Source organism: Quercus suber, unplaced genomic scaffold (genome assembly GCF_002906115.3).
Source record: "Quercus suber isolate HL8 unplaced genomic scaffold, Cork oak 2.0 scaffold_163, whole genome shotgun sequence".
NCBI lineage: Eukaryota > Viridiplantae > Streptophyta > Magnoliopsida > Fagales > Fagaceae > Quercus > Quercus suber.
Genome location: NW_027069624.1, coordinates 901,494 through 919,655, shown reverse-complemented (window position 1 = coordinate 919,655; position 18,162 = coordinate 901,494). Strand labels below are relative to the sequence as shown.

Sequence of the window (18,162 nt, the reverse complement as noted above, 5' to 3'; positions counted from 1 at the left end):
TCATATATTTTACTCTTTATTTTCGGACATTCATTTGTTTTGGTCACAAGAGCCTTAGATCACGACCATGGGCCTAAAAGGGTCCATAATTTTGTTTAGATATTATAATGTTGAAAAAATGTATTATCAATAGCTGACGTGATATCATTTAATATTTTTTAATGTACTGAACATAAAAAAAATATAGCTGTTATTTTATTAATTGATATAAAATATTTTTTTGGTGTCAAAAAATAAAAAAAAGTTGACGTGGCGTGGCCTTTTATAAAGGCATTTTGTAATAAAAGTTGCTAAACCTAATACAAAAACTCTGGAACCTAAACTAAAACCCAAACCCCAAAACCCTCCTGTTTCTTTGAAACACAGAACCTTGAGTTCCATTGCACACACAGATACACATACACGCGGTTGGAATTTGAAGCTTAGCAATGGAGGTGGTGGAAGGAGAAGAGCAAAGAGAGACAAGCAATAAGGTGATGTGTCTTTTGACGGACCCAGAAGGAACTCCTCTAGGAGTTCCCATGTACCTTCCCCAAATCGCTGGGCCTCAACAGCTTCAGCAAATGGTCAATCAACTTCTCAACAATGTAAGTTTTTCTTTGCTTTTTGGCTTCTGGGTTTTGTTTTTTAGTTGCGGTGGCATGTTGGGTTGTTGAGAAATTGTGAGAAGAGAAAGCTGAACTATTAAATGAATTGAGCTTTCTCTGTTTAACTTGTCAAGTTTGAATTGGGTTTAGTTAGTTCAATTGGTAAAGTTTATTGTCAATGAATAGGGGACCTCAAATAGGCCTGCATAAAAAAGAAACCAATTGGTGCCTTGGAACGATGGTAAAGAGTAATATTATGGAGGGGAGACTATAGGTTCAAGTCTTCTTGTAATTATATATATATATATATATATATATTTTATCAAGTTTGAATCTTTTGGCCCTCAAATTACTTTGTTTACTATGTATCTATCTATCTATCTATCTATCTATCTATATATATATATATAATGTCAAGTTCGAATCTTTTGGCCCTGAAAATTCTTAGTTTAGTTGTTGAGAAATTCTAGGAGGATAGAGAAGAAGACTTGAAATTTTTTGTATTGAATTGGTTGAGTTTCTAGGAAAGCATTATAAGGAAGATGGAAAATTTGGCCACATGGACTTGTGGATAATGGAAATTATGAATCTTCGAATGTAGGAAGTAGAAGAACTAAAACTGCCAGGGCTATGGTCCCAGAATTATGTAATATGGTAACAAGGATGGTAAATTGATCAACTTATTAGAAATGGTGGCCTTAGTAATTGAAAAATGTTGAGAGGCTGCGTTTGTGTTTCTGTGGATTAAATAACAATGAGTGTCCATATTTTTGGCTTGTTTCAGGAGGAGAAGTTGCCCTATTCTTTCTATATATCAGATAAGGAGCTTGTTGTGCCTCTTGGCACTTACTTAGAGAAAAACAAAGGTTAGTCAAATGAGATTGGCAGTAGAAGTGTCACACTTTAGCTGTTGCAATTGGATTTTAGTTATTGCTCTTGTTTTTTGAATGAGGCATTTAAAGGCTGAATTATGAGGCTTTGCTATTGCTTGTTTACTTGATAACAAATTTGCAGTTTCTGTGGAGAAGGCACTCTCAATAGTTTATCAACCACAAGCTGTTTTCCGAATTCGTCCGGTTAATCGTTGTTCAGCAACAATTTCTGGTATGATATTTTGAATTTTTTGCATTGCCATTTTATATGAACGCATTAACTACAAGACAGCATGAACTCTTTTACCTTTTTTATTTAATTGGTTGCTTTGTATTTATCAAAAAATAATTGGTTGCTTTGTGCTACTTTATTATGAGTGGACTACTGCTAGTTTTCATTGGTCTAGAGACCATCGTTGTGCTACTTATATGCTATTCCATTGCAGTAGTTTTGTGGTATTTGTATTTGTAGTATGGTATTTACAAGTTATTTTGAATAGTAATACCTTTCAAGGATATCTTGTCTTGACAACTCTTGTTACTGATAAGACCTGCAAAGTTTTTTTTAATTGTTCTTTTTATAATAGTTAATAAATTCATATACAATGGCAAGTACATATGACTGAATGGTATTACTTGTACTTCTAAAATAAAATCTTGTATGTCCTGCCCTCCTGATGTACTTTAATTATATTATCTGTAAAGGATTACACCAGTCTAATTTTAATTGATTGACGCAATCTGACGTTTTCCCTTTTTCAATTAGTTTCACCCCCCTTTTGTTGTCCGATGTTAATCCTGGCTTCCAAACTGAGCTAAATTTAGCTAATGAATTCAATTTGTATGGTTAACCCATTTCTTAGATTTACTTGTTATATGCAATGTCTTTATCAGCATGTAGCTTAGTATCATTTCATTGGTTTTCTTAAATCTGTATTTGTCACTGCAGGTCACACTGAAGCTGTACTTTCAGTTGCCTTTAGTCCTGATGGGCGACATTTGGCAAGTGGTTCTGGTGATACCACAGTCAGAATTTGGGATCTTAATACCCAGACACCACTATTCACATGTACAGGTTTGAAATCTAGGAGACTCATCTCACATTGATATTCATGTGTAACCACTTGAAGAAAATGTAGTGGAAAAGGGGAAATAGAATAAAATTAAAAACTTAACTTATACGACGCACAGAACTTTTAAGTAATCATGCCATTGTGTGCATATGTGTGTGTGCTTTTTTTTTTCCTCAAGGACATGTCCTGAAAATCTCAAAATTTTGACATTGCCCTCATATTGAATTTTTGTGCCCACTATAGCATGCTGCATATTAAATGAGTATAACATGCTTTGATCCTTTTTTTTTTTTTTTTTGTTAATATTTTATAAAACTGGGATAGCACTTAATTATATTTTTAAGTAGATGGCCAATCATTGCCTTTCCTCTATCCATTGTATTAACAATCATGAGCCTTCTCCTTTTATACAGGACACAAGAACTGGGTTCTTTGTATTGCATGGTCTCCGGATGGTAAGCATCTTGTTAGTGGCAGCAAGGCTGGAGAACTTCTATGCTGGGACCCTGAGACAGGGAAGCCATCGGGCAATCCACTTACCGTAAAGTCTTTTACTTGACAAAATGTTGGTTCATTGTATAAATTTTGTTTGTTCACAGAACGTAATGATTGATGCTAGTGCTAGAAATTTCTTTACTATTATTACTATTATTTTCAAATAGTGGGCTTACCAATACATTTTCTGGACATTAACATTTGAAATCTGCTATTAATTAGGGTCACAAGAAATGGATTACTGGTATCTCTTGGGAACCGGCCCACCTAAATGCTCCATGTCGTCGATTTGTAAGTGCTAGTAAAGATGGTGATGCACGCATATGGGACATCGTTACTAAGAAATGTGTTATTTGTCTTAGTGGCCACACACTTGCAATAACTTGTGTAAAATGGGGTGGAGATGGAGTTATCTATACAGGGTACCCTTTTTTCTCAAGTTCTTATAATTATGTTGCAATGTTTATCAGTGAAGCTCTATATCTTTACAAAAATCTTAACAGTTACAAACGAATAACTAGACTTCTTTTCCTATTTAATGTTTTCTGTAAATGTAGATTCAGTTGATCAATGACTTTTGTCTTACTATAACATGTATTGATTGTATTGATTTTTATAACTGCTTCAATGTCTTTTCAACCTTTGAACAGCATGGCTGCTCTGCCATTTATTTTTGGTTGGGCATTTCTCACAACTTTAACTGATTTGTGAATCTAAATTTGTAATAACATGTTCAAGATTGCATTGTGTATGAGTAGAGCTCTATGGGGGTTTAACCAAGTCCCGACACCCCCCCCCCCCCTCCCTTCCCTCCTTCTCTTCCCTTAAAGTAAATTTGCCAACTTTGGCTTACAAATTGGGAGTGGAATGCCCAGGCTATGCAATGTAATGAGATTTGTTAGGGTGAGTACATATCTTAATTTATGATGTGATTTGCTAATTTGTAAATTGGCTCAATGTGTCAGACAGATGCCAGTTCCAATTTACAATTTCGAATGACATATATAAAATACAAATAAATATGTGTGTGTATATGTATGTATGAATGTATGTCTCCGTGTGTGTGAGGGGGGGAGGGGTATATATTTTAGTCTTCTTCTTATGAAAGAAGAAATAACTTAAAGAGCAGGAAAAATGATCTGGAAGGCACAAGCAACCAAAATAAATACAACTAGAGGATGTAGATGATATTTTCTTAATTTATAAAGATTTACTTAGAGCCTTTCATAAAGAATGGTGAAGTTGTCTCTTGATGAAGCAAAAGAGACAAAGTTTTTGGAGAATTGAAAATTTCATGATAAAGATGATTGAGTTACATTTTAAAAACTCAAGAAAAAGTTATGGAACTGCCCTTTTAAGGAGATGGCCATCATAGTAATTTTGAATAAACACAAATTACTGTTTACTTATAGAAAACCAGAATCAAGTATTAATAAATAATAAGCTTTACTAGTCTAATAGCCACCATCCAAGCTTCAGTGTGCTCTGGATTTCTAACCATATCTTCATCTCAATTGATGCAGCTCCCAGGACTGTACTATCAAAGTTTGGGAAACTTCACAAGGGAAGCTGATTCGTGAATTAAAGGTAGTGATAACTCTTTTAGAGTTGTTTTCCTAATAGTTCATGTCCTTCTTGTGATGTCATTATTTATCACCTTCCTTGTCTTCCTCTGTTGGAACTAGTCTGCTGTAATTTTATTTCATCAGTAATAGTGTGTTTGTCCATAGAATTTATGACAACAGTTTATTAAAAGCTTTTTGTTACTTTTTTGATTGGAAGTTACACATGCACCATTGAGTTTTGTACCCATGACCTCACCCTCCACCCATTATAATATATATTTTTTATTTGTAAGTGCCATTTTGTTTATGTAACTTGAAGGCCTTCAAGCAAAACCTTTATATTGGAAAGCATCCTCTTCACATCTCTGCCTTCTTATGTCAATGAGAGGAAAAAAAAAGAAAAAGAAAACAAAGACTGTCATTGTATCAATGTGCTTCTGTTTTTTATTTTTCCTCAAATCAAATGTTCTTTTTAGATTGTTTACAAATCCTTTAAACTCACTTAGCTAATTTCTTAAGATCTTTGTATGACTGGATGATTGTAATGTGCAAAATCTTGATTGATCTCCTTATTTTTAGATTGTAATATTTGAAGATCTCTTTGAATACCTATATGTTTCTTGGTTTCTTAATGTATTAGTACCTATCCCCAAAAAGAGGATCTTAGATTTGTTTTACATGTATCTCACTTTATTTTATGTAATACTTGAAATGAACATGTTCAAGGATATTTGACCTTTTGGCTAAGATCAAGTATGGTGCTAATTCTTACTTGGGTTTTCAAGAATTCATATTTTTCATATTACACACGTTTCTTCTATCTATCATAAACATACATTCAATATAATTGAATGACCAAAAGCCCCAATAGTGGGTTACCCTCCACCAGTATTGTAAACCACTGTATTTTTTTTATTGGATATAATTTGATAATTATAACAATGAGGGAGAGAGAATTTAAATCCCAAACGTCTTTGTTGGAAACACTAGGACCCCGTTTGGTACACCCACTTAAACACATATTTTCAATTTTTAAACCACATTACACATATTTTCACACTTTTTCACCTATACGTATTTCCACACATGTTTTTAGTTTTTAAGTGCATGAACCAAACACCCCCCAGGAGGTGCCAGTTGAGCTAGAAGGCTCTTGGCTTGTACACTGCTGTTAAGCATGAATAAATGCATTCTCTTGTGATATTTATAATGCCTATCAAATTTTAGTTTATGCTCTGATTGTACAACAGAAGTCAATGTGTTTCCTAATTTCCTTGGGCTTTATTGCAGCATTTCCTTTTCTTCTCTTAGGATATATCAAAAAAATAAATTTGTAAAATTTGTTCAAGTATGTGATATTTGTCGTGATGATTTTGGTTTTGTTGTTGGCTGCTTCTGAAATTAAATCATTTGCTTCAAGTGTGCCATATGTCATTATCCAACTTGTATTGCCATTCTTCTGCTGTTGTCATTAGTGTTCCTATCTACTATTATTAGTCTTATTTGGGGAGTCTATGATCTTGAATCCCAATGGTTGATGTCATTTATTAATTTCCTCTACTTTCTACTTTTTCTTAAACTTTTCTTTATATAGAATAATGAGTATTTGTTTCAGGGTCATGGGCATTGGGTCAACTCGCTTGCATTGAGCACTGAATATGTTCTTCGCACTGGAGCTTTTGATCATACAGGCAAGCAATATTCATCTCCCGAGGAAATGAAGAAGGTAAATATTTTTTGTTTGCTTTAAATGTTGTATTCGTCATAACATTTCACTCTCTCCTTGGTGGAGACATAATAAGATTGGAAAATGAAAACTTCTTTGAGGAAGAATTTGCACCAGATAAGGGATATTGCAAGCACCTGTAAAGTCTTGCTGTTAATCATTTGCAGTCTGCCTTTCAGAATCTTAAGGAATAAGGCCTTTTTTAGGGGCTCTTGTTTGTGTTTTCCTGCAATCATGTTACATTATGTAGCTTTTTCTTTTTGATTTTTGTCTTAAATAATTTGGGGAAGACTGGAGGCTTATTGTTTTATGCAATGTTACTTAAGTTTGATTCTCCAGGTTACGTTCATTTTTTATGAGCACATGCTTCATGCAACCATAGGTTATTGGTCATGTTGAGCCCAGGCTTCATGCCAATTTTTTTTTTAATCTTCCTCCATCTTCCTTAATATGGAACTAATTGCATTTCACTCTATTAATAAATATAGGTTGCTTTGGAAAGGTATAACAAAATGAAAGGCAATGCCCCTGAAAGATTGGTCTCTGGATCTGATGATTTTACAATGTTCCTTTGGGAACCTTTTGTCAGCAAACACCCGAAAACTCGAATGACAGGTCATCAACAGGTACAAATATTTCATAATCAATTATCTGTCTTCATTTAAATTGTTTTTCATTCTTGGGAGTGCAAGATTACTTTGTTTTCCTAGCTTTTCATCTTTTCCATTTGAGTGATTTTGACTGAAAATAAGAGAAGTGGGACTCTCTTTTTTGGCATGGATGAAATTCCATTCGTACTTGTTTAGTATTACTCACAAGAATATGCATCAATAATTGTTTACTAAAACTAACAAGATCATAGTCCTCGGCAAGATTCAAGTCTTATCCTTATGACTGCCGCCATTTGAGAAGCCCTGAAAATAACGTTTGAGATCCATGCTAATAACTATGGAAAGAACAAAGAGACATTCCTTTTGACTCGCTTGCCCCTTTCTACCGTAGTTATCTTTAAGTATCATGCCATCCTGCTTTGCAGAATTGAAATAATTAAAGATAGTTTGGGTTTAGTACCTGGAAGCATAGGGTTGACAATTTTCTTAAGCAGTTAAATTTCAACTTCCTTTTTTTTCCCCTTTACAGCCAGATTATTTGAACATATCTGAATCTTCACGATTATGCCAGTTTTGAATCCTTCAGTTATTTATTTTCCTATGAAGTATGAATGGTACCCTAGTTGTTGCTGGAGCTGTTGTATAGATACTAGATCTTCTTATGATGTGGGAGACGCAAGAAAATTATTATTTAGTATTATTTATGTTTGCGAGTCAATTGTATTTTTATGTTTTAAGTCCTAGTAATTTATTAGGGTATTAGTATTTTAATTTGGAAGTAAGGTTATTTTTGTAAGGTTATTTTTGTAATAAAGCAATTAGGGTTTCCTAGCCAATTAGAACTAGAGTTTAGCAATCCTTTATAAGCAACCTATTGTACTTCTTGAGGAGATAGTTGATATTTTTTTGAATGAAAAAATAGTCATTTGGTTTCTCCTTGGTCTAGTGCTGACTTTAGGTCTACCCTAGGTGCTGATTCCTAATGTTTCCCCCCGCTGGTGTTGACTCCAAGCAAGATCTAGGAGCTAACTCTTAGGCCATATCTCCTTATTTTCTTGTTGTTTCATTTTGTTTTGGTTGTCTTGCGTCAGTTTTGGTATCAGAGCAAACATTTTTTTGATAAATAACGTAAAAATATTATTAATAATAAAAAGATTGCCAAGCTGAGTACATTGGGGATGTACTATGGGAGCACAAATCAAGAAACAAAAGAACAACGGTCAAGAAAAATAGAAAAGGAAGAACAAGAGAAATGAGAAAAAACCACACTCTATTCAAAGAGAGTGTGTAAGAAAAAGACTTAATCTCCAGCATAGAGCGTTCGCAACCCTTAAAGTTTCTAGCATTCCTTTCACGCCAAATGCACCAAATCAAGCACGGAGGCACTAATTTCCAAACATCAATGTGATGATGTCGCGCAAACTTTCCTTGCCAAGCCTCAAACAACTCAAGAACAGTATAAGGCATAACCCATTGAATGCCAAACAAGCAGAAAACCAAAGACCACAACTCAAGCTATGGAGCAATGAAGTAGAAGATGATCCACCGACTCCCCACACCTCTTACACATATAATACCAATCAAGCACTATCACTCGTCTTTTACGAAGGTTGTCTGTTGTTAAGATTTTACCTAAGGAGCAGACCAAGAAAAGAAAGCTACCATTGGAGGGTAGAAGGAGCTATAATAACCTCTAACCTCAAAATCTCTATTCCTTGCAGGCTTTCAACAAACCTTATCTAGGCCAACCCCCCGCATTGACGAAGAATAGACCAATTCCATAAACCAGTCAAAGGCTTCTTCTTTCCAATCTTGAGGTGGATGACGAAATTGCACATTCCAGTGAAACCTCCCAGCAGACCAACCCATAACTTCAGCCACCGAGGAATCCTTTGATCTACTAAGACAGTAAAGCTCCGGAAAAGCCTTTTGGAGAGTACAATCCCCACACCACACATGCTTCCAAAATTTCACTCTAATCCCATCACCCACATCATAAACAAGGAGTTTAGAGAAGTTCAATCAGCCACTTCTAATGTATCTCCACAAGCTAACCCCATAAGGACTTGTCACTTTCTTCGTACACCAACCACCCCAAATGCTCCTATATTTTGCCTTTATAACCCTCCTCCATAAAGCATCAGTCTCCGAGCCATACATTCACAACCATTTACCTAATAAGGCAGAGTTAAAGTTACTCAATCGTCTTATACCCAACCCCCCAACCTGCAAAGGCCTACAAACCTTAGCCCAATTAACTAAATGAATTTTAGGTTCACCACCAATCCCATTCCACAAAAAATCTCTCTGTAATTTCTCCATACGCTTAGCCACCTTACTTGGTAAAGGAAGAAGGGAAAGAAAATATGTAGGTAAAGACGAAAGTGAGCTTTTAATGAGTGTCACCTTACCCCCTTTAGATAAATACATTCTCTTCCAACCAGCTAATCTTCTCTCCATTCTCTCTAGTATACTATTCCAAACTGATAAGTCCTTAAATTTTGCGCCTAATGGAAGGTCCAAATATTTCAAGAGCAGAGAAGACTGCCCACACCCCAACAGACCCACCAAAGCCTCCAAATTGGATACCCCACCAACAGGTACCAACTTAGATTTCCCCAAATTAATACGAAGCCTTGACACCTCCCCAAATCTAGCAAGAATTGACTTCAAATTAGCAATCTGAGTGGGTTCAACATCACAAAGAATCAGAGTGTCATCTGCAAATAAAAGTTAAGACACCATCATTGATGGATCAGCCGTAATACCCATAGAAAAGCCTGAGATTTGCCTAATAGAGGCAGCCACATCCAACATATGACTTAATGCCTCCATCACAATATCAAACAACAATGGAGATAACGGATCCCCTTGCCGTAGCCCCCTAGAACTTCCAAAGAAATCAGTTGGGCTACCATTGATTAGAATGGAAAACTTTACAGTTGAAATGTAGTACCTTATCCATTTTCTCCATTTCTCTAAGAAACCACAACGCTGCTACATATACAATAAAATATCCAAACTCACATGATCATACGCCTTCTCCACATCCAATTTACACAGCCACCCATAACTCCTGACTTCAATCTACTATCAATACATTCAGAAGCATCACTGCAGTCAATCCGAACCAGAAAATATTTGAAAAAAAGAAAAAGAAAAGAGAGAGTTTCAGCCATTGCATTTTCCACCCACCAGAAGAATAGTATCTTTGCCTACCACTACAGGAAACCCCACAAAATCTTGCGGGCATCACCCTACCTCCACCATCTTGTTACTGTCAAAATCCACACAGCAGCATCCATCAAGTTTTGAGCTCCACAACACAAACCTATCCACAACCCACAGAACCCAAGTGCCGATCGTACATCGCTCCACCTTCACTGTTCCGCCGACAGCCACTGACAGTAGCCTGTGACCTCCATTGCCAACCATGGACCCACCGCAAAACCAACCCTCACCTGGGCCACCACACCACCATCCAACTACAACACAAGTGCCTCCCATTGATTTGATCTCAAAGGTAACGCCTAACCTGGTCCTTTTTTCTACCCCTCCCCCCCCTAAAAAAAAAAAGAAAAAGAAAAAAAGAAAAGAAAGAAGAGCACGAAATCCAAACCTGTCAACAAGCCCAATCCCAGCTATTATTTGGGAGAACAATCTTAGAAGCCCATTCCAATGATTTGTCCAGAGAAAATCACAACTATTTCTTGAAGCACTATTTTAGAGAACATGGTAATATTAGAAGCACCTTATTTTGATGGTTGTAAAAATAATCTAAGGAATTTTGTCAATTGGATGAATGGGATGGAGTAGTTCTTTGAGCAAGCAAATTTTACGGACAACATAAAGGTTAGGTCTGCAAAGTTGAAGTTAAGAGGTGGAGCACAACTGTTTTGGGAGGATCTTGAGTATTCCCGCTATATAAAGTATGAACCTACCATTAGTGTGTGGGAAGATATGAAAGAAAAATTTTGTGATGAGTATTTGTCACCATACTTTCGAGCTAAGTATCTACCACAATCTCACTGTGATACTTTTCAAGTTGAAGCAAATACGATGAATCCTCATCCCATTTCATGTCCTTAGTGTACTTTTTGAACAATCTACCAAGAAATTAAATGAATTATCTGAAAAGCTCATGAAAGGTGTTCAAGATATGATTGCTCAGATGAAACAAATGAAGACTCAAACCGATTCAATTGGGAAACTAAGGATAATTGATCACAATGAAATCATTGCTGCCCTTATAGAAGACAACATTGATGATATCTTGGTAGTGGAGAAACCTCAAGTAACACCAAAACTTAATGTTGACAAAGACGTACATACCTTGACAAGTGTTGCTTTAACACGCATGCAAGGAAACAAATCTATTGAAGAGCAGCAAGGTGAAGAGATGGTTTCTAAAGAGAGTATTATGTTAGAGGATGCACATGATGTGATATTGGAAGCTAATAAATTTACTTTTGATCAGCCTTTCATGTTGCATGAAGACAAACAGTTTGCTAAAGTGGAGAAAGTGGATAACATAGTGCTTCCAATGGTTCAAAATAATATTGTATTAATTCCACACATTAATTTTGTTATTCTAGAAAAGTTTGGCATGGTGGAATTCAAGGTTTTTCTTTTCTTTGTGCTCCCTAAGGTGATTCTAGACTTGAAGCAAGTGTTACTTGTCAGCATCTTAATCTTTCAATGCTTTAGAACTCGAGGTCGCGTTTTCTCCAACCAGAGGAGAATGATGCGGGAGACGCAAGAAAATTATTATTTAGTATTATTTATGTTTGCAAGTCAATTGTGTTTTTATGTTTTAGGTCCCAGTAGTTTATTAGGCTATAAGTATTTTAATTTTGGAAGCAAGGTTATTTTTGTAATAAAGCAATTAGGGTTTCCTAGCTAATTAGAATTAGGGTTTAGCAATCCTTTATAAGCAACTTATTGTACTTCTTGAGGAGATAGTTGATATTTTGATGAATGGAAAAATGGCTGTTTGGTCTCTTTTTGGTCTGGTGCTGACTCCAGGTCCACCCTAAGTGCTAACTCTTAGTGGTTCTCCCGCTTGGTGTTAACTTCAAGCAAAGCCTAGGTGCTGACTCTTAGGCTATATCCCTTTATTTTCTTGTTATTTCATTTTGTTCTGGTTGTCTTGCGTCATCTTATCTGTATATAGAACTCTAATGTATATAATTGCACAAATCTATTCTTCTAGTTTACTAATTGAAGTTTGTACTTGTCTCTCCCTAACAGCTAGTAAATCATGTTTATTTTTCACCTGATGGGCAATGGGTGGCAAGTGCCTCATTTGATAAGTCTGTCAAGTTATGGAATGGTGCTACTGGGAAATTTGTTGCTGCTTTTCGGGGCCATGTTGGGCCTGTTTATCAGATCAGGTTTGTACTGTTTTTGTGATTATAATCATCCACTTGTCTTGGAGCTAATGTTTATGTCGCATGTTGCCCAACAGCTGGTCCGCAGACAGTAGGCTTCTTTTGAGTGGCAGCAAGGACTCCACACTGAAGGTAATAGAAAAACTATTACCTTTTCTTCTTATTAAGAATTTCTAAAATGATTGAAAGCCTCTGGTTTCACATATTGCTGTAAACTCCATTCAGATTTTAGGCATTTTAAAACAAGAATAGACTTAAAAATAATTAATTGTCGAAAAATGATGCCATAAAATGTGTATAATGCCATCTCTTCACAATTAAAAGATCTTATGCACAAAATGGAAAAGACTCATAACAAATGCTATCTGACATTCTAATTAATTTTGCTACATTGCTTCTGATGGAGAATTTCTAATCATGAAGGTTTTCTTCTATCTGTATGAATAAATAAGTACCCTCCCCATACTTTAATCCTACTTATAAAATTCTTGGCTTTGATGTTGACTCTTTGCCATGTGCAAGGTGGTGACTTGAGCAATGATGGAATTGATATCTATAATGCATTAATAAATTTTCAAATTTTGACCACATTTGTTTAGACCCTTTAAATTAAAGCATCTACATCTAGATGTCTTACTATAGTTGTTACATGCTGGACCTTGGTTGATTTGATGGTCATATGTTTGCTGAGGATGGGCATATCCAATGACCTTTTGTTGAAATTTGTTAAATTCATCTAGGTTTGGGATATCCGGACACAGAAGTTGAAACAAGACCTTCCAGGCCATGAGGATGAGGTATGTTCTGCATCCAAATAAAAGGTCTTTTGATTTTTTGTTTTGTTTTGATAATTGATTTTGGATTTTATTATATCATTTGGAAAGGTCTATGCTGTTGATTGGAGTCCGGATGGTGAGAAGGTGGCATCGGGTGGCAAAGATAGAGTATTGAAGTTGTGGATGGGTTAGATAAATTAGGGGCGAATACATGATTGAAATGTCAAAAAACATGGTCATTCTGCAGCTTCTACCATGTGGAACTATTGACTCTAATGTCAAAGATGCAAGTATATGTTGAGTAATATGCACTGGGATCGAGAAATGAAGAATCAGGATTAAAGTTTAGGAACAAGAGTTCAACTTTTAGGTTGAGATATTCCCCTCCCCCCTTCTCTTATCTGTTTTCGAGTGTAGGTACACTGGAAAAATTTTGTGCTGTAAAGCATCACTTTCCTCTTCTGGATATAGCAATTACTCTTTTAGTTGGAAAGCATTGCACCATGTGTTACAGATATTATTAATTCTATAAAATTCATTGTTATTATCAGTAATCTCATTAATCATATCAACTTCATAAACAAAGTTTGTTGAAACCAAACTTACTTCAGTTAGTGTTTAAATCCAAAGATTTCATGTTTGCCATTTTGAATAACATGTTATCATTAATTTTACTCTCTCTCTCTCTCTCTCTATGCTATTATTTAAAATATTTTATTACAAAAATTATTAGATAATTTTTTCTTTGAATTTCATGGTTTGACATGAAAGTATGACCATGGTAGTCCGGATTGTCTCCACCAGGATTGTTTGTATGCTTAGGATGGCTTAGCATCACCACCAAGCTATAGAGAGACTCAACTCATTATTATTATTTTATTCTAAAATTCAACATCGCAGAAGTTTACTGGAGCCATGCTTAACACCTTCCAACCCATTCAAGATATTGGCAAGGATCATAGGAATGGGATTTGCATGACAAATATTATGAACACGTACCATGCCTACGGTCTACCTCATACAGATTTCCTACTAAAGTAGCCTACCAAGACAAACAGAGGGCATGAAGGTAATGGATTTTTAAGTTTAGGGCTTCTAAGAACACATCAACTAGGAAAGCTATAATCATGTCATTACTACAATCCCATAAAAATTCCCAAATCAAAATAGAAAACAAACTTATTCAAAACTCAAATAAAATACAAAATCTAGTTCAAATTGGCACAATATCTAGTGTCCACACCAGTTTACAAACCAAATTTTCACTTAACATACTTTGTAAACCAATTTAACATGTCCAAATGAGACTCTTCAGCACTTTTGACAGCTGACTCATCATCAACATTGTACCTTACTGTCCATCCATGAGCCACACCAGGGAATATTTTCACGTAGCTGTCGAACTGAAAGATATAAATCGTATGAGGGTTAAAAAAAATGCAGCTGAATTATCAATAAGTAGAAACTGCAAATCACTTCATATTTGTTATGGGAACAAGAAATAGTATCTTTCACAAAAATAACTAGAAATTTTACTCAAATTGCTCTAATGCTGGAAGAGATTATGCTCTCTCATCTTGAAAGACATGACTAAGAGCATTTTACACAGGCTTCATTTAATTATAGAAATCTTATATGATGGAAAATTACATCAAATTTATTTAAATTGGAACAGAATGTTTACAGTTATTAAAATAAAAATCATGATGAGAAAATCCAAGAATGGCCTTTCTTAAGGACTCACCTCAGATTTTGCTGATAACTTCTCTCCCAACTGTTTCAATTTTTCCGGTGGGGACCATTGGTCAAACTCAGCTCCCAGTATAGCAATATGAATCTTAACATCTGAAACAGTGAACTTTAACATCTGAGACAACATGTAATATGTAATAGTTATTTAGCATGAGTTTGAAAAATGGGAGACTTGCCATCGACTTCATCTTCTGTGATTGGACCAGGATGCAAAACGACTGCAGTGTGAAGGTCAGTAGAACTCGCTAATTTCATTAATACCATCCCTGAAAAAATGCAGGCAAACCAGATGTTGGCAGATAAAGCACTCAAGTTTACTATGCAAAAACGGCGTTCGAAGATTTCAAACATTATGTTCTTTGTCAAAGTTTAAACTGAAAGCAAATCACTTACCTCCCCAGCAAAAACCTCCAGCACCAATGGCAGAAACCCCTTTGCTCTTCAAAGCTGCAATCACAGCTTTGGCATCCTCATATCCTTTATCCTATAAGGAAAATTTATTTAAATTAAGCTATAAGTTGTCAGGAAAAGGAAGTTACAAGTCCTACGAAACAGAACATGCATAAACTTGTGATAGTATGTCAATTTGGACATCAAAGGTAAATCAAAATGGCCCCTGCCTGTTTTCTTCATTCTTGCACAATTTTCCATATGCCCATCCCAAAGATTGTAACTGAAAAGCAAGATACTAACCGTGCTGTGAACTTCCAACCATGACTTTACATCAAAGTTAGGGTCATTAAAATCAATAGCAGGGTCACCATAGAAAAAATCAGGAACTACCACCAAGAACCCAGATTCTGCATATTTGTCTGCAACTTTCCTTCACAGGGAGACAATACATAATATTAATATCATATAATTAGGAATAACTGAGAATTAAATGCACGAATGTCTAATACTATCTAGGACAAGAATTGATTTAGCTGGTGAATAAGAACAGCGCCTAGGAACAAAAACAGCTATAAGACATGGATGATGGCAGTTAGGTTCAATTCAAGAGCTTAGTAAAAGCTCAAATACGATAAATCATAGTATGTGAAAACATTTGCTTCCACCAATTCAAACCACAGAGGACTGGATATCATTTGGCTCAAATTTAGATCATTCATTATGATCATATCATTAACATGTGAAGGACTATCAGATTTTATGAGAAAAATCAAATACATGGTGAGGGAAAAAGAATATAAAGAAGAATAAAAGAACATATCCTACGCCAGGTATAGTGTTTCAGACGTGTGACCTGAACATCTTATACTGATGCTTTGTATATTCAACAATTAGAAACAAGTTCAGTTTCCAAGACCTTAAAATTAGTAAAGGGAAACTACCAAAAACAACCTTGTGATATTTGCCACTAAGAGATGCCTGAACTTTGAAATGTCACACAACCCCTTGTAGTTGTGTAAACTTTACGGGGTGATTTATAGTACAAGGTTCCCACTTTTGCAAGATCCATCGGAGGTGATTGATAAGCAACCTTACCCCAAAATTCAATGGCCATGTTTTACAGGCAAATCACAAGGAATTTTTTATAATCTCCCCTCAAAGATACTTGCCAATATCCTTCTAAGAAATTATAGTCTGAAAGTATAAACACTCATCTTTTTATTCACTTTCCTCGAATCATTATTCTCTTAATATTCATCAGCCACATTCTCCACTCAAGCTTAGATCCTTTTTATGCTTAGCAATAAACTAGTACAAATCTTTGTCTAACTCATAGCATTATTGGCTTTAAATTTTCAATACTACAGTAAGCTTCATGTTTAACGTTAAGTAGCTGGTACTTTCAATACCTATGTTATGCTTCTCTTCTTTTATGTCTTATCAATGTTAGTATTGAATTTTGTCACAAATCCCTATCCTCATAATTTGAATGATAATTCTCTTTAAAGAACAAAGGCAAACACCCAAATATGTAATTAGTTTCCTCTATATAGCACAATTGAACTCTTCAATTTTGAGTGATTTAGCATTACAATACTTGATCCAGTAAAAGATAGAAGTTATTAATTGCACCTTAAATTTGGCGCTTCATACCCTGCAAAGTAAGACATCACAAGAGGATGTAGAAATTAAATTTTAGCTTGAAGGAACATAATCAAATTTATTATGAGTTGTACCATAACCATATAAACAAACCTAGATGGATAAAAGATATCTTATTGTTTGTTAGCATTTAGAATCACTTAGCAAGGATGCACCCAAAAAGGGTATCTCTTCAAGTACCTAAATATTTCTCCATATGTGTATACTATGTGGTCTTCTGTTCAACAAACAATAGGTATTTGCATGGAGGAATCTTTTGGGATCTTCATTTCAGATATTGTCTATTTCATCCATATCATAGTCCACATTAGATTTTACAAATCTAAAGGGGTACGATTCACCAAGTCATTTAAAATTTTATATATAGAAATTAAATCTAAACCGTTAAATGAACAAAATAGACAAGGATTTGACATAGAGAGATCCTATTTTGCCCAAAGATACTTGTTAGCGGTTTTAAAACCAAGATTTCATGAAACTCGTAAGGCCTTAAAACCATTAGACTCTTTTTTTTTTTAAATGATCAGTAGACCCACTTCTAAATGTTTTGAATTGGAGTCTAGAAATTCAAGAATATTGCACCATATACATAAATATTATGTAACTATATATAGAGGGAGAAAGAAGATAAATTGGTACCAAAAATATCAGAAAGGAGAATGATGGCAAGCTTAGAATCTAGTGAGCCAGTGATGTAAGTTTGAAGGCCACCAAACTCTTGGACAGTCCCTTCTCCACAGGTTGAGCTCAGGTTCGGTGGGTTCTCGAAGCACTGAGAGCACGACATCTTATAATTGTGATCTGTGCAGTTTCAAAGTGGAGGGAAGCTGAGGTTTTATACACACAGGACCAACTAATCTCTCTCCCAAAATAAATAAATATTCCGACCATATTGTCTTTTTCCTCTGAGACCAGCATGAATTCCTAGGCGGCTACTTTGTGTCCAAGAGTTCTAAATTAGTTTTTAGTGATAGACGTGTTGGGTTGTTGAGAAATTGGGAGAATAGAAAGCTGAACTGGTCTCTGTTCAACTTGTCAATTTTAAATTAAGTTTTAGGAGAATAGAAAGCGGAACTGGTATCTGTTCAACTTGTCAATTTTAAATTAAGTTTTAGTGTCATTGAATAAGGGACCTCAAATATCAGGTTCGAATCTTTTGGTCCTCAAAATGCTTTGTTTACTATGCATCTATCACCAAAAAAAAAATGTCACAAAGTTAGAACTTTTTGGCTCTGAAAGTACTTAGTTTAGTTGTTGAGA

The 18,162-nt window shown here is 35.2% G+C and overlaps 2 protein-coding genes across 4 annotated transcripts; one reads left to right on the top strand and one right to left on the bottom strand.

Moving 5' to 3' along the window:
- The first annotated feature begins 295 nt into the window (after nt 1–295).
- On the top strand, nt 296–13,645 carry LOC111997524 (notchless protein homolog). The gene is made up of 13 exons (XM_024029618.2): nt 296–587; nt 1,372–1,453; nt 1,602–1,691; nt 2,409–2,534; nt 2,946–3,073; nt 3,250–3,449; nt 4,551–4,614; nt 6,208–6,318; nt 6,807–6,944; nt 12,180–12,322; nt 12,397–12,451; nt 13,060–13,116; nt 13,204–13,645. Exons 1-13 carry the CDS (start codon nt 429–431, stop codon nt 13,285–13,287), a joined length of 1,437 nt encoding a protein of 478 aa, XP_023885386.1. The 5' UTR covers nt 296–428; the 3' UTR covers nt 13,288–13,645.
- Nucleotides 13,646–14,206: 561 nt separating this feature from the next.
- Nucleotides 14,207–17,844, bottom strand: LOC111997525 (endo-1,3;1,4-beta-D-glucanase). 3 transcript variants are annotated; one of them, XM_024029620.2, is made up of 7 exons: nt 17,542–17,841; nt 16,873–16,894; nt 15,541–15,670; nt 15,241–15,331; nt 15,024–15,113; nt 14,840–14,940; nt 14,207–14,498 (listed from the first exon to the last, which is right to left on the bottom strand). In XM_024029620.2, exons 1-7 carry the CDS (start codon nt 17,687–17,689, stop codon nt 14,358–14,360), a joined length of 723 nt encoding a protein of 240 aa, XP_023885388.1. In that variant the 5' UTR covers nt 17,690–17,841; the 3' UTR covers nt 14,207–14,357. The 3 variants fall into 3 exon arrangements, with proteins under 3 accessions (XP_023885388.1, XP_023885389.1, XP_065633818.1); XM_024029621.2 differs by lacking the exon at nt 16,873–16,894 and having other exon boundaries at nt 15,541–15,665; nt 17,542–17,844; XM_065777746.1 differs by lacking the exon at nt 16,873–16,894 and having other exon boundaries at nt 15,541–15,659; nt 17,542–17,844.
- Between the last annotated feature and the right edge of the window lie 318 nt (nt 17,845–18,162).